Source organism: Botrytis fragariae (genome assembly GCF_013461495.1).
Source record: "Botrytis fragariae strain BVB16 chromosome Unknown tig00000045, whole genome shotgun sequence".
NCBI classification, from domain to species: Eukaryota; Fungi; Ascomycota; class Leotiomycetes; order Helotiales; family Sclerotiniaceae; genus Botrytis; species Botrytis fragariae.
Genome location: NW_023500991.1, coordinates 1,190,835 through 1,213,045, shown reverse-complemented (window position 1 = coordinate 1,213,045; position 22,211 = coordinate 1,190,835). Strand labels below are relative to the sequence as shown.

Below are 22,211 nucleotides of genomic sequence, written 5' to 3'. Positions count from 1 at the left end.
CAAAGGCAAACACGGCCTCAAAATTTTCGCTCTTCAACAGCTTCACAGATCATAACATTAACCAAATATTCTACCTCCATCCATAAATATCAGAAATTATTGCAGAGAACACAGATCTTGATAGTCAGAAACGGTCACAACGACAAAGCCACAATTACATATGGCGACTTCCGATGGGGTTGCGGTGGAAGTGCACGGGACAACTCAACTTCCAAATTCTATTTTGAGTTGGTACGATGAGACTCGTCCTATGTGGATTGACCTTGTAGGAGATTATGCTGGAAAAGAGTTATTTCTTCTTGAGGGAGACTCCCTTTTAAGAGAATGTTTCGCAGATGAAAGGATTGATTTTCAAGGTAATGATTTTATGTTTCTATTGATGTGCTGCTCTTTGATTCCCCAGGTGTTGATTCTCTTCGGAGAATTTCATATCGGGGATTTTACCAAGTGCTTGGAATGCGTGCTTTGAGTACAAAAGATGTGCAACATCGCAGACCAAGGATGGAAGTCTCATGCCATTATGAAGACGACATCAAAGCGACACAAGGATTCCTAGCAATCACGTTATTCACAAAAAGGACTATGAGCTAACAATATCTTTCAGATGGATTTCAATTACTTCATGCCGTATACGTAGTGGAGCGATTCCTTGAGAATTTGGTCAAGAGACATTGCAACTTCCACATTGCTTTCTTCGAGGGTATGTGTTTCCCTTCCAAAGCTATGCTCTTGCTCTTTTGAATCTCATTCGAAAATTCAAAGCCTTCATTATTCTTGGGGCCGATTGATAATTCTAACTTGAATGGTAGAGAATCGGCAATTATGTGTACCACCAGGAGTGAAATCCACACATCGAGCTCGGTATCTCCTTGCTCGAACAGCGATTCGACAACATTTACACCACAAATTACCATCATCACATCCAGAGATTGTGGTCAATACTTTCCCTTCCTTAGAGAGTAAAGAGTTCTCCATTTATCTTCATGCTACACCAATACACTTTGTCATGTCGCACGACGGGGCTGCAACGGCAAAGCAACCTCGCTCATCGAAAGAAGAGAAGACCATTCTTCGAGGGTTGATATGGTTTTTTAATTCCCACAAGCTCAATATTGCTCTCATTAATCGCATAGAGTTCAGAGATTCAAAGGTTTTCACCATGATCGTGGAGAGCATGACTGTCTCAAGCCAACGCAAGTTGCTTATTAGCTCTAAGTTTACCAAGGATATTGAAGAAGCTCGTGTGGAGTTTGCCAAAGATTCACAATCCGATAATTCTAGTGGAGTGCCGTCCATTGACGACGAAATCACCCAAAAATTGTCTGCTGCGTCGGCAAAGATTCGCTTGAGTGAAAGATCATGCGTTTCTGTTCTTTCTGCTTCTCATATTCTGAAAGAAAACACGTCTGACATATTTTTTGCTTCTGCCCTCATTTTACACAGTGTTATGCTTAATCAGATCCCTCTTTCCAAGCGTCGATTTCCATCTGTTGAATTCGACAATGACTTCGAAGAAGAAATTACTAGTTTCTTGTCCTTATCTGCAGACGTTGCTCAGGTTATTCTAAACAATCCGACATGGAGCAACTTTGTTGAAACTAATGAAATCACAAGAGATTGTCATGATCTTGTCGATGGCCGATTATTTCGTGTCGTCATTCAAGCTATGTGCGACGAATCATTAGACCCCTTTCCTCAGTCAATTCAAGATGAATGGCTCGTGCTTTGCAATTTGACCAAGGAGCTTTCAAGTCAAGAACTTTCTTTGGACAAAAGCATTGATTTATCCTCAGTCAAAATTACCCCGTGCGAAGATCCCGACTCAAGTTCGGATGATCTTTCAGTTTTACCCTTCACTAATGCTGTCTTCAACAAGCATTTGGATTGTATCCATGTTAAAACAGATTCATCTCTGTCTGCACAGTTTGGTACCATGAAGCTTTACAGAGAAACAAGTCATTGGCATAATCACAAAAAGCCTCTTATTACAAAAGCTCCCGTGGCACAGAAAGTGTCCAAATGGCGGTAAGTAACACTAATTCAAGCTTAATCTCTAGATACCTCAATTGCAGCAAAGTGGGTATTAATTAGTCTATAGTAATCCCCTTCGAACAAATCAGTTCTATATGAGTGAAATGACCTCATACGCCGCGAGTTTAACAGGAGCAAAGGGAAAAGCACTCGAACCGGAGACAATCGTGGTAGGACCCAAGCAACTGGTCAAAGTTGCTGAGGAGAAATCATCAAAGACGAGTAAAGTCGAAAAGCCAGCGCCTAAGTCAAAGAAAGAAGCTCCAATTGATGTATGATTCTTTTACGCTTGGTCGATCGAATGAAGCTAACAATAATCTCTAGAACAAAAAACCTGCAGCCAATGCTAAGAAAGGTACTAAAAAAGGTGGTGGGCTTTCAGCTGCTGATCAGATCCGTGCTGCAAATCTGGAAAAGAAAGGAGATACAGAGACTGATAAAGCTTTCCTTGCGTGGTCTATGATTATGAAAGATCTTGATTTGACCTCTAACGATGAAAATCGCTATCTGCGGGCCAAACAATATCTTAACAATCTTGATAATGCCAGAACAAAAATTCTTGAAGGAGATATCAACACTTTTATCCTCCAATGTCTACTGTCTTGGTGGGCAGGATACTGTAAGCAGAACAAGAAAATTGATGGCTACCACGTAGTCGCATTGATTTGGACTACTGTAAGATCTATATGCACTACCAATGCACCTATCACAAAAGAGATCATTCAGCATGTCGAAAAGACATGCAAATTGGTTGGTATTTCGGACGCTTTCTCATCACCGAAAGTCCTTGGTGCTGATCGAAAGCTATCTTTTGCCTTCAAGTATCCTCCTCCAACTTTGTCCTTGAAAATTGATATCTCTCAATCAGAATTTCAGCTGGAACATTGCGGTCCTTACATGGACAGAATGCTTGATGCAAAGCCAGATCCCCGTGTTTCTAGCTTCGTTCCTGATGGTTGGCAGAGAGATGTGCTCGATCAGTTAGATGCCAATAAGAGTGTATTCGTAGTAGCACCAACTTCTGCTGGTAAAACGTTCATCAGTTTCTACGCCATGGAACAAATTCTAAGAGCTGATAACGATGGAGTTTTGGTTTATGTTGCACCAACAAAGGCACTTGTCAATCAGATTGCAGCTGAAGTTCAGGGTAAGCACTATCGCATTTGTTCTCCTTTCTCTCCCTCTCTCTCTCTCTCTCTCTCTCTCTCTCTCTCTCTCTCTCTCTCTCTCTCTCTCTCATCTTTGTAAGATTGGGAAGTAAACTTTTCCTTATCTTAAACCAAAGATATAGACCAAGAGAATTTCTTCCTTCCAATCTTTTTTAACGAAAGTAACCACTAACAATGCTATGTTCTAGGTCGATTCTCCAAGAGATTCCCTCAAGCCGGTAAAGGAGTGTGGGCTATTCACACCAGAGATTACCGTGTGAACAATTCTACAGGTTGTCAAATTCTCGTCACTGTACCCCATATTCTTCAGATTATGCTTCTATCACCAACGAATGCGAAGTCGTGGGCTCCAAGAGTGAAGCGTATTATTTTCGATGAAATTCATTCTATTGGACAGTCTGAAGATGGTGTGGTATGGGAGCAACTCTTGTTATTATCGCCATGTCCAATCATTGCTCTTTCTGCAACTGTGGGTAATCCTGAGCAGTTTGCCGATTGGCTAGGAGAAACTCAAAAGGCAAATGGATCCGAGTTAAAGATGATCAAACACTCAACCAGATACTCCGATTTACGAAAGTTCATGTACGAGCCACCTAAGAAATTCGACTTCGAAGGTCTCGGAGACTCATTCGGTCTAGGTTTAGGTCTGGATGGTCTACAAGGCTTCGAATCCTTTCACCCTGTGTCTAGTTTGGTTGATCCTTCAAGAGGAATGCCTGAAGATCTTGCACTTGAACCTAGAGATTGCTTATCGCTATGGAAAGCCATGGTCAAACATCAAAGCAAGGAGTACAGCGTCCCTGAGTCATTAAATCCTGAAAAGGCATTGCCATCCTGCATTCGAAAAGCAGATATTTTTGCATGGGAAAAGAATCTTAAGAAAGTATTGCTTCAATGGATGGCAGAGTGTCAATCACAATTTGCCAATGTGGTAAAGGAGCTGACTCCAGAAAATGTTGAGACCAAGAACGATATTCCAATCGACAGCACCTCTGATTCTGTGACTGAGCCCCTTGATCCGTTGGATCTACAAGCCACAACCCTGCCACTATTATATCAATTGCACAAGCGTCGTGCCCTACCAGCTATATTGTTCAACTACGACCGATCTGCTTGTGAGAGCATTGCGAACACTCTATTGAACCAGCTTGTTCAATCCGAAGAACAATGGAAGAAAGGATCGGCTTGGAAAAAGTTGATGGACGGCTACGAAAAGTATCAGGAAATGAAGGCAAAGAAAGGACGTAAGCCGGTTAAACCATCCAAGAAGTCTACCCAAGATGATGAAGGCGGATCAAAGATGGACCGAATGCGTGAGGATGCAACAGATGGATCTTCTTTCTACGATCTCTTCGATCCAGCTGCCCCCCAAGCCGATTTCTCATTTGCTGATCCAAAGCGTCTGCAAAAAGAAGAACTTGATGGGTTCATTCGACAACTTCGTCGCAAGGAGATTAGAGAAGATTTGATCGATTTGCTGAGGAGAGGTATTGGTGTGCATCATGCTGGTATGAACCGAAAATACCGGCAATGTGTAGAAATGTTGTTCCGTAAAGGTTTCTTGAGAGTTGTCATTGCAACTGGTACACTTAGTTTGGGTATCAACATGCCGTGTGCTACTGTTGTATTCTCTGGAGACTCTGTGTTCTTAACTGCCTTGAATTTCCGTCAAGCTGCAGGTCGTTCAGGTCGTCGTGGTTTTGATCTACTCGGTAACGTCGTATTCCAAGGCGTCTCTAGAGAGCGAGCAAGTCGCCTTCTCAGTTCTCGACTTCCTGAGCTTACTGGTCACTTTCCAATTACGACAACATTAGTATTACGATTGTTCTCCCTTTTGAACGATTCTAAGAACTCGCCATATGCTGTTAGAGCAATCAACTCCCTTCTTTCTCAGCCTAGACTGTATCTTGGCGGTCAAAGTTTCAAAGAACAAGTTCTTCACCATTTAAGATTTTCTATCGAGTATCTACGCAGAAACGCACTTCTTGGACCCGGCGGTGAACCCGTCAACTTTACCAGTTGTGTTTCGCATCTTTACTTTACCGAGAATTCGAGTTTTGCATTCCATGGTAAGTGTCCCTTCTACTTCGTATAAGTTCAGTTAAGAAATGTTGGTACGCGAGTGCGACCTTCCATTTTCATTAACACCTCTTTTAACTGAGATTATGCGGTTTTGTATTGTATTCAGTTGCAATTTGTATACTAACTGGTGCTAGCTCTTCTCAATGGAAAATACTTTCATAAGCTCTGTGCAGATATTGACACCAACTCTGATGAAGTAATGCGTACAATGGTTCTCGTATTGAGTCATCTATTTGGTCGCAGAGTTGTTAGAGAAGTCGATGATCCCGAAGAGGCGGAGAAAATTCACCGTTCACCATCGAACGTGTACCTCGACCCCATGCCAGAAGACGCAGCTAACATACTTCGCGGTCATAATAAGAGTACTTTAGAGGTCTTTTCGACATATGTAAAGACGTTTGCGGAGCAACACATTACTGGAGACGAACACGCTTTGCCATTCACACAAAGTCCAGTCGGTCCAAATGAAACAAAGATGAATGGAAATACTACCCTTGATTTCCTCCCTTCTTTGCCTAGTCCTCAAGCTAGATCACCATTTGTAGCTCTATCTGGTCTAGGTGACTCTTTCACTACCATTGAAGATCTTTGCAGCTCCACTCGCGAAGGTGTCTTCCTTGAAGCAGCGGTAATTCCACATCTAGAGCTTCACCCTGATGAAACAAGATCACCTTTAAATTCATACCTTCTTGATTTCTTCAAGCACGGTTCTCTACAACCCCTCGAGGACGCCAATGGTATCCGCAGATCAGACGTATGGTTCGTACTTAATGACTTCTCTATGGTACTAGCTACAATCGCCACATCCCTTGCCCTACATCTCGGTCTAGGTCAAGATACAGATTCAGAACTCCTCGATGTAATGGGAGCAGGAGATTCCGTTGAGAATGAGAATGATGAGAAAATGGCCGAAGATTCCATTCCTCAAGCTGTTTCTGGACCTTCCAGTGAAGTTCAACAAGCTCAGCCAGTACGTAGAAAAAAGGTAGTCGATGATTGGGATGCTGGTGAGGATAGATTGGCTGCTGAAGAGGATTATTTGGAGAAGGAAAAGGAGAGTGGTGCGGGTGCGACAGATGATGAAGAATATGAGAAGTTGATGACTGTTTATCGGGCATTCAGGAAGTTGAAGACGGAATTTGATGAGAAATTTAGAGCTATTTGGGCTTAGATGGGCGGATTTATGGAAGGGATGTATGGATTGGTCAAAATTATTTTGATCATAACGAGAAATCACATTCTTGGTTTGAAATTTCTATCAATCTGGATAAATTGAAAAGCTTTAGATGAAGAAAAAATTGGTAGAGTTTCCTTCAGTGGTTTACTTTGAAGTAGCATAGTTTGACTGCACACTACTACAATAAAAACGGCTCAATTCAATTATGCCAGTATCTTTTTCATTAGAGTTTATATCAATTGGTCGTAAAAATTCCAAAAGAAGAGGCATGAGGAGAGCCGAAAATGTTTTCGAGAATCTTTACTCCTGACGTATAGTTTCATGCAAATAATATCTACCGGTGTTGCAACGTATGTACAGTGCATTACCTACAAATTACAATGCCAGAGGATCGTACCTTGCATTGTAACGTGATCTAGGCCAGAGAAGTTTCTTTCGTCATAGTGACTTCAATGCGGAACACGCCGAAGAAGCCAGCCAGAACACCACACCCGCGCCTATAATAACCCTTGTATCGAGAATATGCACGCAATGTAACACGGCTAAGATCCGATGGGTTAAAGACACATTCTGGTATTGACCGAAGAACCCCTCGGACTCGACCTATGGCGAACTATCGTTTTAGTGGAATTGCCGTTTTTGATCACTAGGATCTGGGCACATTCATACCCCCACGTTTGCAGGTGGGGCTAGGCCTTTCTTTTTAACTTTATTCCTGAATTTCACCGAAATCCTTCAAATGTAGAACTATTGACATTTGAAGCTCATTCTCTTACTCTGTACGGTGTAGCCGAACGTTGTGGTCGAACGTTGTGATGAACTATGGCGTCCGGACCCCTTAACCTTAATATGACGTCTCATCTACGTAAGGCAAGAAGTAGGAATGCCATCATACTTTAGGATCTGGGTGAACTATTCGATCTCGACTAAAGTTGCCTTGAAATATGATCCCGGATGTTGTAGTTATCTGCCAAGCCACTCTGAACTCATCGAAGGAACTATTCGGGAACAAGGTCACTCGACTCCTTTCTGCGATGAAATCTAGAGCTCTATTTGATGATCGTCAAATATTGAAGACTGTTGCTCATGTCATAGTAACCGTATATCAAAAAGTCAAGAAGATATTTCTACTATCAGTAGTAACTTTAACCTTGCCCGACCAAGAAATTACGACTTAATCCCGCCGTAATCCGTGACATCTTCATAGTTGAAATGTAATTTTTATCTAAGAATGAAGAGAGCGCAGAACATGTTACATACCTATGTATACAGTACATCAGCATCAAGCTTCATTATTTCTCCCCATGTTTGCGGAGAGTTTTTTTAGGGCACGCGGGGAAAGTTTTCTTACATAAGCACACTAGAGTGGTGCTCTCTTGGCCCTCGGCTTTTAACGGATATGCAAGGGGTGAAGCCTTATTATTTGCTGTTTAAGCTTTCTCCAACTTTCTCCAACTTTTACACCGAACCAAAACTGCCGAAGTTTAGAAATTCCCCAGTTTCTCCAGAAAAGAAAATTCCTTGCAGTCTCATCACCAATAGAATATTGTTTCTATTTTGCATATGGAGAGTCTCTAAGGTTCTATGACCGAGCCAAGAGAGTTTAATTGGATCCATTGCCATATCCTTTGGAGAAGTCACTCAGGATTTGCGCACCACCTTCCTAAATCGTTGACAATGACCTTTTTGGTTGGTTGTGCAGTATCAAGAGAACCATCGGTAGCATGAGCTCTCTTTCCTGCTTAGTTCCAGTGCATGTGTATAAGATGGGTGAGATCTGCTGCTCATAGGTCCTTTTTTGTTTCTTCTCGTCTGTCCTACTTTACTCTTTCTCATTTCCTGTATCTACTACATATAAGCATATATGATTGAGAAGTATCTTCCAGCATCCCAATCTCATATAACAACATACGCGGAGTATATACTTTACAGTTCCAGAACTTCTCAATCATGGCTTGCGGTATAGGTAGAAAACGCGAAAGATATTATGGCTACAAAGGTAAATCACTGAATCGCTTGATCACCATTGTTTCTGGACTGGATTTTTTGTGAGTATTTTATTCTTTTCGCATCTTACAATTCGCAGCAGAACATTTACTCAAAATCTGAAAATCTGCCACTGTACAAAATTATGGAGACGGCCCGCTCTGGAGAAGGCGGAGGCGGAGGTGGGGTTGAATGCTACCATCGAAGGTTACCTTCCTTATGACGAAGACGTTACATTTCCGATGTTTTTCCGGTTTGAGTTGCGTAACAAGAATTCACAGCTAACTCAGTCATAGGCTTTTTGGTTACGATCAAGGTGTTATGTAAGTTTGTATTTCAAAAGGATTCCAATTGGCGATGGGCGAAATAAATGGCACTTTGATATGAGATCTCAAGTATATATACCTCAGGACCATTTGATGATTAAATCTGATATGGTATGTTGTAGAGTATGCTTATTGGTCTTAAATTCAATATTGGTGTGCAGTTTATTTCGTCCATGATTTGCCATCTGACAAAAGCCTTTAGTAGTTGAGCTAATATTCTGATAGGGGAGGATTGTTGACTCTCCCATCTTTCGTGGAAACGTTTCCGGAAATCGATACCACTAATGATAAATCATACCACACAGCTCTTTATCAAGGATTAGTAGTGGCCTCTTACAATCTGGGTTGCTTTGGTGGTGCCGTTATTACTATCTTTCTTGGAGATCGTCTTGGTCGTCGTCGGATGATATTCCTTGGTTCTTCAATCATGATTATTGGAGCTATCCTTCAGGCATCTTCCTTCAGTATCGTGCAATTTATCATTGGGCGAGTGCTTACCGGTTTTGGAAATGGCATGAACACAAGTACAGTCCCTACGTGGGCTTCAGAAACGTCTGAATCTCACGAAAGAGGGAAACTGGTCATGTTCCAGGGTGCTATGGTTACAGGAGGTATTGCTTTATCGTATTGGCTTGATTTAGGAACATCACGGGCCGGAAACAATAGTGTGTCTTGGAGATTTCCAATTGCTTTCCAGATTTTGCCAGCGATCATCATACTTATGTCCATCCTTGAGCTTCCAGAATCTCCTCGGTAAGTAGTTTCTCCTATGTTTGGTCTTATTCGATCTAATGAATCTTGTAGTTGGCTCGTCTTGAAGGGTGATATTGAAGAGGCTAGAGCTGTCCTTACAGCACTCGAGGTTCCTTCCACAGTTTCTATCGAGGCCCCAAAGCAGGTCGATGAAGCGGCTGTTGAAATTCTAATGGCACAGAGAGTTGAAATCAAATTGAAGGAGATCACTAGTCAAGTTGACGAAGCGGCGAATACTGGTTACCGTGATATGTTCACCATGGGCCCAGATCGTAACCTCCATCGCGTCCTACTCGCATACTTTGTCCAAGTCATGCAACAGATCTCTGGTATTAATGTCATCACCTATTATGCAGCTACAATTTTCGAGCAGTATATCCATTTGAGTAGCGAAACTTCCCGTTATCTCGCAGCTGGAAACGGCACAGCATATTTTGCTGCCTCCTTCATTGCTCCCTTTACAATCGAAAAGTTTGGTCGTCGTAAATCTTTATTACTTGGTTCAGTTGGATTGATAGCAAGTATGGTCATCCTCGCTATTATGACACGCTTGTCAGAAGAGGGCATTGGTGGCAAAAGGCCGGGAATTGTCTCCACCACTTTCCTCTTTGTCTTTAACACCTTCTTCGCAATTGGATGGCTCGCAATCCCTTGGCTATACCCAGCTGAGATTGTTCCCCTCAAAATTCGTGCACCAGCTAATGGTTTATCCACATCTGCAAATTGGATTTTCAACTTCATGGTTGTGATGATCACACCAGTTGCATTCAATTCGATTGGTTATAAAACCTACATTATTTTCGCTGTTATCAATGCTGCCATGTTTCCAGCCGTCTATTTCTTTTATCCAGAGACTGCGTTTCGATCTCTGGAGGAAATGGACACGATATTTCAGAAAACGACTGGTTTCTTTGATGCAGTTAGCGTTGCAAAGAATCAGCCGCATAGATACGGAGCCGATGGAAAGTTGTTGGTTGCTCCCGAGATCATAGAAGAAATGTCGGGTGGGGGAGTACTTGTACATAACGATTTTGGAAAAGAAGGTGATAATGGAACAATAGTTCATAGGGAGAATATTGCAGATGATAGTGGAGGAAGTACGACGAGCCCAAAGCATGACCATGGAGTTGACGTCAGGTAGTTTGTAATTCTGGTGGCTGGATTATAAAGTCGAGAGGAAAAGGTGGCTTTCTTTATATACCCAGTATTTACAGTCACCGGTGGGTTAAGGTCAAGAGCTCTATTCTTTCTATTGCCAGCTCTATATTTAGATATCTAAAGATTTAAGACTTGTTGAAAAATAGTAATAGTGTTTGGAGTGCCCAACTTTCGTTGAAGTTTTGTGCATATGCTTATGCTTATGATTGAATGAAATTATACGGTCTTATATTCCTTCTTCTATCATTGACCGTGAAACGAAAATTCACTTGTTACTTCATCAAGAACCTCGATTTGACTGTCATCATTACAGTATCTATCGTAATTGAAATCCCTATATTTTCCCCCGTAGTAAAATTCCGTAAAATAATTACCCACCAGATACTCAAAGCTCGATTGCTTCAAAATCCAAACTGCTAGAAACGTCTTCTCAGATGATGATTCGAGGACCACACCTATAAAATCACAGATATACTATTCTGGTAATGATACAAATGAACACTCTATTGAATCATTGCATTCTGAGTATGGCAAGTTATGGGGTTGCTCGCTATCTCACAATGATAGTGCTATTTTCATGTAAAAGAACGTTTGAGATGGATGGATAGTATATGCTCTTTTCGATGATTGATCGCTAATCGATTGATAATTGATCAAGAATCGAATAATCGGGATTGGAAAATAAAGGTTAGAAAGCAATGGTTAGATGATGCTGAGTTACTTGTTGTGTATACATACCATAACTTCAAGATCGAAATTATTCCTACTAATAGGAATGTTTTCGATGTGTGTTTCTATCTGAAATCGAGTTATGTCCCAGGATAGCCCGTCTGTTAGATCTGATCAACATATACGTATAAAATTATTCCTCCTCCATCAAATACAATAGGTGGTGTGGTGTAATGGTAGCACGTGACGTTGTGGCTCATCCTTCACAGGATATATCACGAATGATCCGTTTCAATCTGGGTTCGATTCCCAGCACCGCCAAACTAGCATAGTTTGGATTGAAAATTAATGAGGTGGTTTGATTCCATCTAATTCCTATTCTTTTTGTGGTTTTTTTGTTACTTTTGATGGATGTGGTGGGGTTGGTGGGGTAGATGGGTAAGCGAGAAGGTATATTTTCGGGGTGCTGGTGGGCGAGTGGATGAGTGGAGGAAGGAAGTGAAACTGCTAACTACCGCACACACGAATGAAAAGAATGATCAAATTGATGAGATGACGATATATTGTGGATTTGATGGTTGATCGTAATCGATTTTAATCTGGACAATTGTTTCACGGAAAGAAGATCACAATAAAATGATGAAAAATGGGGTAACTAGGGTGGGTTTCCATTCTTTCTCGGCGGTGCTGGGAATCGAAACCCAGATTGATATTGTTTCTGGAGTTCAAATTATGAGTATTCATCTATATGCTGGATTTCTTGGATGGGTATATACTGAGATTGATTGATTGATATAAGAGAATTTTGATTCGAAATTTAGATCTGCTAACCAATTTTTGATCTTGATCTTGGCTCTGCGAAATCGGATGTGAGTGTTCCAGTTACAGATTAGATGTATAAGTTTGAGTTTGGCATATCAGATCATAGTTAGTCAGGTCATGTGATCATTGTCGAAACGTGGATGATTGCTGAATGAATCTAGATTCGTTTGATGTCCGGAATATCCTCACAGAACGGAGAACGGCAAACGGCAAACGGCAAACGGATATTACCCATGATCCTATTGATTAGATGGCGGTCACACCATGGCGACGGAACTTTCCCTTGGACTTGGTATCCTGCGATCAAATGAGTATTCAATCAGGAGCTTACTAATAAGGGTCTTCAGGCTACACGGGACACTTTGTGATCGCAACTCGAGTACGCTTCAAGTTAGCTCTTCTCGTTAAGCTTTTCTGCATAATAACCTTAAATACAAAAGTAATTAGATTTGAATTTAAGAAACATCGATTTTCGCATGGGCATTCTTTTGAGTGTTTGTAGTCAGCGAACCTAATTAAGTTTAAACAACCTCGTACACTCAGAACGCCTCGAAAGTATAAACTACTATCCAGGTGCATTCGAGAATATTGCTGAGTTCGTCCAGAGTTACAAGGTCATAAAAGTCAAATAGATGAGATGAAAGGACGGCCCGAAAAATATTCGAGGGTCTTACTTGATCATCAGATGTTTGCGAAGGTCTATTGAGATGAATACGCGATTGCGAATATGCTCTACCATGATTATGCAAACAATTTCGTCGCCAAGAAAATCTGGAGCACTCCTTTGTCAGCAATTTTCTCCTTTCGTGGGCTGATGTTTATGAATTGGAATATGCATTGGAGTTTTAAGCAGTGAAATGAGTGACATGGCCAAGCGTTTCTGGGGAAATATACCCACCATCAAGAGTTTGAATAAAGTCAAGTAAATTGTTTACGGTGGATAGAGTGACTATCCGCCAAGTGTGCGACCTTTGGAATCCCTTTTTTCTCGTGTCGAGGTAATGCCTTAGAGGATTGGGGATACTGGAGGGATAATGTCCGATTCTTGATGGGATTATGGACAACATGGTCAAGTAGGTTAACAGTATATAAGGACGTTAAAAGTCTCGAGGTATTCTAATATCATCAACTCATCAACTCATCCATTCATTACTCATTCACTCATTCCATTCACTCATTCCATTCACTCATTCCATTCACTCGTTTTTACAACACAGCTTACACTCAAGCAAATCAATCACCAACGCTCCTTCTCTAAAGTTATATCAAAAACTTCATTTCAATCAATCATCATGGTTTCATTCAAGACCCTCGCTATCCTCATGCTCTCTGTTATCGCAGTTGACGCCGCAGGAGTCATTGGCAAAGCTGAAGGTTTCGCTGCTGCCGCCACTGGAGGTGGAACTGCTGCTGCTGCATCCCCAAAGGACATCAACGAGCTTGTTACCTGGCTCTCTGATAATGTTGCCCGTACCATTGTCCTTGACAAGACCTGGGATTTCACAAACACCATGGGCACAAAAACTGAGAAAGGCTGCACACCTCTTTCAAACACATGCAGCAACGGTGCCGGACAAGATTCAGTCGATATCAATGGCTGGTGTGAACAATCTGCAAACGCCAATCAAGCTCTTGCTAAACCGACTATCACTTACAATGTCGCCGGTATTCCTCCAAATGCTATCAAGCTCGGTTCCAACAAATCTATTGTTGGTGTTGGAGCTCTTGGAAAGATTAAGGGTAGAGGTTTCTACATTGCAGGTGCTAAGAACATCATTATCCAGAACGTTGAGTTCGTCGAGATGAACCCCAAGTACATCTGGGGTGGAGATGCTATCTCCGTTGATGGCACAGATCTTTTATGGATCGATCACGTCAAGATCTCCAGAATTGGTCGTCAATTCATTACCATGGGACCAGGTGCCTCCAACCGTGTCACCATTACCAACTCTGAGTTCGATGGTACTACTCTTTGGTCTGCTAAGTGCAACAACCACCATTACTGGACACTCTACTTCACCGGTTCCCAAGATACTGTCACTTTCAAGGGCAACTACATCCACAACACAAGTGGTCGTGGACCCAAGGTTGGAGGCTTGCACTCATCAGTCACACCAAATGTCTTCCTCCAAGCTGCCAACAACTACTGGTCCAATGTCGAAGGAAACGCATTCCAAATCGGCGAAGGAGCAAAGGTCCTTGCTGAGGGCAACATTTTCGAGAATGCTGTTACACCCGTCATCTTCGACATCACCAGCAACCCTCTTTGGTCTTCAAGCAGTGGTGTTGCAGGATGTGCTTCGATCCTTGGCCGTAACTGCCAGGCTAACAGCCTTGTCTCATCTGGATCTTTTGCTGGAACGAACACTAATGTTTTGACTGCTGCAAAGGGATTGTCTCTTGCTACTGTTGCTGCTGTCGGAACTACCAAGGCCAATGTTCTTAAGAATGCTGGTATTGGAAAGATTTAAGTGATGGGTTGGAGAGGGTAGACTGGAGGGATGATAGAAGGGGAGACGGAAGGGAAGAGTGAGATGAAAATATTTAGGCAACATTTGTATAGAAGTCGTTATAATTAAATAGTCAATTTTTTGGTTCTAAAAGACATTTCTAGTATCTGATGTGATTGCTTTCTATTAGAAATACTAGACTCGTTACTGGATGATATTATTTTATAGTGTAAAGTTCTACAGAAGTATAGAGCAGTACGATGATAGTAATAGTATAGTATGTATTACTTAGAAGACTAATATTTAACGAAGTTCGTTAGAAAGTGTATATTAGAGGGGTGACATATGGCATTTTCATGGAGATATTAATAGGCCAAAAAAGTAATTTTGGTGTAAAAGGGTGGTCCAAAACAGGGCTGGCCAGAAAATAGGGTAGTTGACTTATAAGCAATTGTTTATCGTTACTGTCGGTAATGATGACAGTAATCTCGGCCTGAATGTAGACTTGCTTCTGGAGGCCTGTCAGTCAGAAAACCACTTGTAGCCTGAAAAGACTTACTGTCCGTATCAAAACGGTCGAGATTCTTCCGAACCTTGGACGGGTTGATTCGCGATCAAGAGTCTGTCTTTGCAGCTACTGTTTAGCTCCCATCTTTGTGTTTGGGCCATGCCTACCGGTAGTAACTTTCGTCGCTACAACATAATTTACCCCACAGAGTTGATCTTGTCACGTGCTTATGAGTGGAAATGGGATGAGATCCGTGCTCTCAATAGATTGTCACGGTAAACCCCACAGTGTCTTTGCAGCCTCTCCTCACTTCCTCAGAACGTGTAGATTTTACACAATATGTACATGCAAAATAATCAAACTCTTACTCTGTTCCGTCTTTTCAAAATAGTTTCTTGAAACACACTGGGAAATTTTATAGTTTATGCTTTAATACACGTTGACCTTACGGTTATCGTATGTAATTTGTGATGTGATACAAACCCTGCATATGAGTTTGGTAAGCAATCCAACCTCTGCAAACTGCAGTTTCCTCCTACACACTATAGTAAAGTCTCCATTTAAAAGACGGAATAAACTATAATGGCACTTAGCGTTGATGCTGTTGCGAGTTTGGTGAAAGAATTGAACATTGCAGACAAGACATCTGAGGTCGACAGTCAGGTTCCTGGTCACTCAAGCTCAACTCTTCAAGATTCAATCCAATCGCTCGATCAATCTGTCAAAGTAATTTCCTCACAGGCACAGCAAGCTCATTCATTAGCTGGCTCCATACCCTACCCCAGTAGTCTGGATATCACACAAATAAACTTACTTTGCAGACTAGCCAACGAGGTTACTGAAGCGGTTCGAATTCTCGATGATACGGCCAATACACTTAAAAATGCCCGGGAAGTGTCCATCGTTGCTTCCCTTACTTCTCTTGGAGGCCAGGGTGGGGCTAAGTTCCGCGACGGGTCTCTGCTTCAGCGTATGTTGACACACTTCGACGAGCAAATAAGAAGTATAGTCCGAGGCGTCCTGGACAACTCGAGCGATGTCATCCTATGGAAGATCGCCGAAGAGTGTTATAATCAAGCTAGCAGCTACTCCGGCTCATTACATACCGACAACTATTTTGTTCCACACGACGAGGCGCTTCTTGAAAGGCCATATGACCCTGATTACCAGGCTGAGGGATATTATGAACATGAAGATCGCCTGTTAATCGACCAAAATTATGCCAAGTCCATAGAGGAACAAACGCAGCATAGAAGAGAGGAAAGGGAGAGAGAAGAAGAGCTCTGGGTCGACTTTTGGGTTTTTGTACTGGGGAGATGCCCTAACGGACCGACGCTGTTCCACCCACCTGCAAACCACGAGATCGAACTTCACATGCTTGGGACTGCAGATATCCCACATTATTTGTTCCGGACTTTTGACACTATGAGCTCGGGGAAAAATGATAACAGCGTGGTAGCTTCACTAGCAAGTGTTCATAAGCCACCCTATGACAGCAGAATAGATCTTCTGTCTCTTTCCGCACACGAAGCGACACATATGATGCACACACATCTGGCTAAACATACTTGTGGTGGAGAATACTCGGATAATCTAGTTTCGTGGACAAGCTCTCTTTTGTTCGCAATTCAATACGCGATCTGGAGACGCCGCAGGTTCCGCTGCTCTGCAGCAAATATCCAGATCTGCGCAGTGGACACGAGGAGATTTCCGCACGGGCAATTCGCACCAGATATGTGGCTTCTGCAAGCGTATCATAACACGGCTGCAAAATTGGGTGGGGATACAAAAAGATTCTTCCACTTTCGTCTTGGGGATGAAAGGTACCAGAATGGTGAATTCCTTTCACAGGGATCAGTACACCATGCGGGTCGATCGTGTGTGGTGTCTTTAGAAAAACTGCAGGAGTCGGAGCTTTACAATCTCTATCCCGAGCTCGCTGAAGAAGAGGGCATGAACAGGTGGTCGAATCGTGTGCTAGAATTGCGGAGGCGCTGGTCCGAAGAGCGGCTGACAAGTGCTCAAGAGTTAGATTTTGCGGAGATGGTGGCGAGGAGATGTTTTCATGCTTTCGAGGCTGCTGATATGATGCTGATACTCTTGACATTCAAAGCCCGCAAGATGAAAGGTGAGAGTCCTAATATCTTTTGATTGGATTAAATGAAGGTTATTAATAACAATGCTGAATCTTCAAAGAATATCCCAAAGATGACAATAAAAATTGTCCGAAATGGGCTCGCAAGCCAGATGAGGTCCGAAGATATGTAAGTGCAGCTGGACTGCTAAAATCGCGAAAGCAAACTATGAACGGAAGGGGGGGTGCCTCCCTTCGCATATCGAATGGTGTATCTGGCATTCAAATAGTCAAGGAAATGTTCGACTACATTTGATTCACTTTTGCACCTGAATTTCGTCAATAAATTTGGCGCCACTGTGGAAGAAAGTCTGCGCTACATCCAGAAACTAAACTATTTGGGATCCATGTCTGATTAACTTCTGTGGCGCGTACAGAGATTCAACTGAGGATGTAAAATGTGGATATCCACCAGCGATTGAAGGCAGTGAACTTTTTGAAAATTCTAATATCACGGGATGTATTGAGGTGGGGTCTGGTGCAATTATTGGAGCTTTGTCTTCGGTTAAAATACGGCTACTTCATCAATTATGATATTACTATGCTCAAGCAATGGTACTGTTTATGGCTGCCACCTATGTACTAACGACTATACCTATATTTCACCTCCTGAAAGCGAGTCGTGATTTGTCTACTTACAAGACCTGTCATGTCACATTGCGAGATTGGGCAGAAGTTTGCAGGTGAGCACAAAGCCCGTATTGTAATGCGGGGGTTTGATGAGAGGAATGCTGCTTCACAAAGTGATCCCCCTATGTCAGATATGAATGTATCGTAATGGAAAACAATTTCAGTAAGGGGAATAAGCAATTCTCGATTAAGCAGGATAGCGTATGACTCTTGCCTGAGCCTTGAGACCTGCAGACAAAAATGCTTGATGGAGATACAAATATTGAAGAATATGCGAGAGTCTTGATTGCTGTTAGGAATAGTCATTTTCTCACTCGAATTCTCAGATAGACCACCGAGTATTTATGCTTCTTGAGTCTCACATTGGAAGGAGGCACTCTGTTTGGATTGATGAAGTAGTGTAGATAGGGGGGATGAATTGCACAAAACCTTGAGATCCTATCTGCTACATGGCAGATTGGGGTGAGCTGTGTGTGTGCCGAGATCAACATTTTCTCAAGTTGTGCTAGCGATGAGATTTGTATTTCAAACACCCAGACAATCGGCATCTTAGAGACATATAATTTTTCACTACTAACATTTGAAGTACCGAGAGCAGTCATATGAACTGTGCGAAAGGTGCATTTAGTCATTCTTTGTCGTTATGATGACCATGGACGCCCCACAATATATTCACTTGCCTCACGTCCATCAGCAACAACAACCAACCACTCAATACAATTTTCGCAGCATAGAGAAAAACACCTTCAAATCTTCAAATTGCCCTTAACAGGAACAAAAAAATCTCCAAAGAACAGACAAGCAAAACCTTACTAACCCCTTAGTTAGCAGGAGAATACCCCCCGCGAGGATATTTTTACTCGTTCGATCTTGGCGTTTTACCACTCTACCACCAGACCGCACCATCTATGCGATCTGGTTGATGGTTTAGATTTAGGTCGGTATAAACGGGAAAAGAAATTTGAGAAATGATAGGAATAAATGGATTGGAGAAAAAGGTAGCAGTTAGTTTGTGCGTTTGCTCACTCACTTCAATAAAGCTACATCTTGTATCATATCACATTTCTGTCAATCTTTATAAATCGACGTCTTCAACATCGACTTTTTGAGGGTAGATGCAGATGTAGCTGGGGAACAAAACAAGGAAAGGGTTACTTTGATGCGGTTTGTAGATCATGATGTATTCAATTTTGACACCAGAACAACAAATGCTATGCCAAAATATTAAATCTAGAAAAGGGCCAAGACTTTGCTCAGAATTGAATTTTGTTCAATTTTCAATGCTGGCCAAATGACAGCAATATGATCAACGATAATAGACTTCTAAATGGTTAATTGTATCACTATCCAAACACTAAAAGAACATGTAGAAATGCCAACTAGACATTCTTGATGTGAAAAGGGTTTCATTCTTTCGCTTGCTTTGTGATGCCGTATGTTTCAGCCATAATAGTACAATTTCTCCCAACTCCAGTATTTTCCTGCGGTACCGCGCTGTTTAATAATTTGCATGGCCATTACTAGAATTCGACAACAGTCTCCAGAGAGCCCATTCATCGAACGCATCAACCTGCCTCATATTCTCATTCTGCTGTTCTTTGAACACGAAACAAATCATCCGCATGATGAATATCCTTAATAATGTACGTGCCAGTAATTCAACCCTGAACGCCAAAGTCCATATCATCTCTCCAATTCTCAACTCTAAACATATGCCATTATCTGTCTATCTCCTCTCATCCCGATTTCCCCCTGGTGGGGGCATGCCCGGAAACCCTTGACCACCCGGTGGTGGCATTCCTGGGAAACCTCCTGGTGGGGGAACTGGGAATTGGAAATTAGGTGGCAAGCCGCCTGGAGGAGGAAATGGCATTCCAGCAGGCATACCAGGCATACCAGGCATACCCGGGAATGGTGGCATAGGTGGTGCACCAGGTTGTCCAGGTAAAGGAGGCATTGGGAAACCTCTTGCGCCTGGCGGAGGGAATGGCATACCACCTGGACCAGAAGATGGAGGGAAAGGTGGTGGAACGCCTCCAGGGAAATTGGCTGGTGGGAAAGGTGGGAAAGGTGCCGAGGCTGCTGGGTTGTGAAGCATAGGATTCGAAGAGGATTGACCTTCGGCGGCATAGGAAGATGTGATGGAGTCGATTACTGATTGGGCTTTTTCGTGACCGATTTCTAGGGTTAGGACAATGTATTAGTTTACTTAGTTTGGTGATCGTGGAGAGGGAGGAACATACGTTGATAATAATCGACAACATTGCGCAAATGATTACGTCCACTGTTATGAGCTTTACGCACACTCATCGAGTCGTGAGTGAGGTAGACATCGCAATAATCGCCTATGAAGATGTATTAGCAAGCTGTTCGCGAAGATGGAGATGGAGCTCGAATAGTCGCAAGTCGCACGGCGCGTTTATTTTAAACTTACAGAAGACTGTGAGAGTAGTTAGCATATAAAACAGAGTCGCAGATGTTCAAAAACTTACATTTTGGCATTTTGGCGGTATTAAATATCTCAAGTATTGTTGTTGTCGTTGAAATTGAAGGTCCAAAGATGCCCAAATCCAAATCTAGAAGTTCAAACTTCGATGACACGTGACTCAAGATTTCACATCCCTGTAGAGTACCCCGAACCTTACACGTCGTCTAAATCTTTGGATTACCGCGATCTGGTTCTTGAGTTTCGAGAGCTCCATTTACACATATCTTTCGGAGCCCCTTGTTTTCCACTCAATCGATTCGGCTTTACACACCATGGCATACACAAGGTCATTTCTGCAAGCACTTTGCAGTTTCTTTCTGGTACTAGCAGTTGCGGAAGCACTGAAATTCGATATTGACGCTTATCACAAAGGAGACAAGAAGGCAGAGAGATGCATTAGGAATTTTGTGGCTAAGGATACTTTGGTTGTGGTTACTGCTACCATTGATGGTTCAAAGGGAGATGGCATGCAAGTCGATATGCATGTACGTTTTCATGCAATTGGTTGAAGAAGGTCTGGACGCATGCTGACATGAAAGATAGATTAAAGATGCTGTTGGAAATGAATACGGAAAGCCAAAGGATATTGTAGGTGAAAAAAGAATGGCCTTCACATCTCACGCCGATGCATCATTTGATGTTTGCTTCTACAATTACTTTACAGCCTGTTCGTTGCCGCCCTTTCTTCATTCTCATCGCAGCCAGTACTAATTACATCTAGCAAACCGTGTTAACAATCCCCGCCGCCACGTTGAACTCGATATTGATATTGGAGCCGATGCCAAAGATTGGTCTGCCGTTCAAGCTACAGAAAAACTTAAGCCAGTCGAAACCGAATTACGGCGCATTGAGGAAATGGTCGCAGAAATCGTTGCGGAAATGGAATACCTTAGACACAGAGAACAGAAATTGAGAGACACGAATGAGAGCACGAATAACAGAGTTAAATGGTTTGCATTTGGAACCATGGGAATGTTGGTATCGCTGGGAGCTTGGCAGATTATCTATTTGAGAGCGTATTTCAGGTATGTTTTGAAATTATTACGGAAAGGTTATTTGACGCTAACAAATGGGGAACAGATCAAAGCATCTTATTTAGATATGAATACTATGGTTGTTATGAGGATGGCGGCTTATGGGGTGGGCTTTTTCAGCGATTAAGACCCTTTGTTTTACTAGAGTGCGAAGACATCTGTAAAATGGAATGCGATGTTAAAAAGCTCTCTATTTCTCAGCAATACGATACTCCTAATTCTTGATTCCCATCGCATTTTTTGGTTTGGTCGATTGAGAAAGAGTTCCCAGAAGTTTGGGATTCATATCTCCCATGTGTTACTCAAATCAAGTGCTATATTTATAGTGCCATCATTATCTCCACGCACTGGAAGGAGATACAGCTGAGATAGGGCCATTTGGTATTCCGCTCGTAATCATGCCACAAGCTTTGATTGTGTACACTCTAATCGCTTTTAGCTTTGAACCACGAAAAGTGTAGCAGAGAAGATGCAAGCATCAGAAGGAAAGTTGGGGGTTAGGCATCAAAGAGGAACGTTGAAAATTCTGATATGCGGTAACAATTCAATTACAGTCACAATCCACGGTTCTCGATGGGATTTGATGGATTGGACATCGAAGTGTGAAATCTTGTCAACTTACATGTGAGACTATGGTTTGAGCCGGCATATCTTAAAACGCCATGCTCCCACCCGAAGCAAATATACATCCATCGCTCTATTCAAGTATCGATCCGCTAATAGTTGGGCTGAATTATCATTTCTGCAGTGAGTTTTTTTTAAGGCAACATGTAGGTCTTCGAGGGAGAATTTTG

At 42.3% G+C, this 22,211-nt stretch overlaps 6 protein-coding genes across 6 annotated transcripts; 5 read left to right on the top strand and 1 right to left on the bottom strand.

Annotated features, from left to right (window-relative positions):
• Window positions 1-160: 160 nt before the first annotated feature.
• On the top strand, window positions 161-6,453 carry Bfra_003589 (putative dead deah box helicase protein; the record flags this gene model as incomplete). Its single annotated transcript, XM_037333995.1, has 7 exons — window positions 161-356; window positions 605-700; window positions 810-2,025; window positions 2,099-2,303; window positions 2,356-3,178; window positions 3,389-5,269; window positions 5,417-6,453. 7 exons carry the CDS (start codon window positions 161-163, stop codon window positions 6,451-6,453), a joined length of 5,454 nt encoding a protein of 1,817 aa, XP_037194082.1.
• Window positions 6,454-8,409: 1,956 nt separating this feature from the next.
• Window positions 8,410-10,665, top strand: Bfra_003588 (putative mfs monosaccharide protein; the record flags this gene model as incomplete). The annotated part of the gene is made up of 4 exons (XM_037333994.1): window positions 8,410-8,507; window positions 8,742-8,768; window positions 8,997-9,524; window positions 9,576-10,665. The coding sequence occupies 4 exons, from the start codon at window positions 8,410-8,412 to the stop codon at window positions 10,663-10,665; spliced, it is 1,743 nt and encodes a 580-aa protein (XP_037194081.1).
• A 2,800-nt stretch (window positions 10,666-13,465) lies between these two features.
• On the top strand, window positions 13,466-14,644 carry Bfra_003587 (putative pectin lyase a precursor protein; the record flags this gene model as incomplete). The annotated part of the gene is made up of 1 exon (XM_037333993.1): window positions 13,466-14,644. One exon carries the CDS (start codon window positions 13,466-13,468, stop codon window positions 14,642-14,644), a length of 1,179 nt encoding a protein of 392 aa, XP_037194080.1.
• A 1,069-nt stretch (window positions 14,645-15,713) lies between these two features.
• Bfra_003586 (uncharacterized protein) lies at window positions 15,714-17,521 on the top strand (the record flags this gene model as incomplete). The annotated part of the gene is made up of 2 exons (XM_037333992.1): window positions 15,714-17,259; window positions 17,328-17,521. The coding sequence occupies 2 exons, from the start codon at window positions 15,714-15,716 to the stop codon at window positions 17,519-17,521; spliced, it is 1,740 nt and encodes a 579-aa protein (XP_037194079.1).
• Window positions 17,522-19,621: 2,100 nt separating this feature from the next.
• On the bottom strand, window positions 19,622-20,354 carry Bfra_003585 (putative u1 small nuclear ribonucleoprotein; the record flags this gene model as incomplete). Its single annotated transcript, XM_037333991.1, has 3 exons — window positions 19,622-20,076; window positions 20,139-20,240; window positions 20,330-20,354. The coding sequence occupies 3 exons, from the start codon at window positions 20,352-20,354 to the stop codon at window positions 19,622-19,624; spliced, it is 582 nt and encodes a 193-aa protein (XP_037194078.1).
• Window positions 20,355-20,655: 301 nt separating this feature from the next.
• Bfra_003584 (putative endoplasmic reticulum vesicle protein 25 protein) lies at window positions 20,656-21,544 on the top strand (the record flags this gene model as incomplete). Its single annotated transcript, XM_037333990.1, has 3 exons — window positions 20,656-20,868; window positions 20,927-21,050; window positions 21,105-21,544. The coding sequence occupies 3 exons, from the start codon at window positions 20,656-20,658 to the stop codon at window positions 21,542-21,544; spliced, it is 777 nt and encodes a 258-aa protein (XP_037194077.1).
• Between the last annotated feature and the right edge of the window lie 667 nt (window positions 21,545-22,211).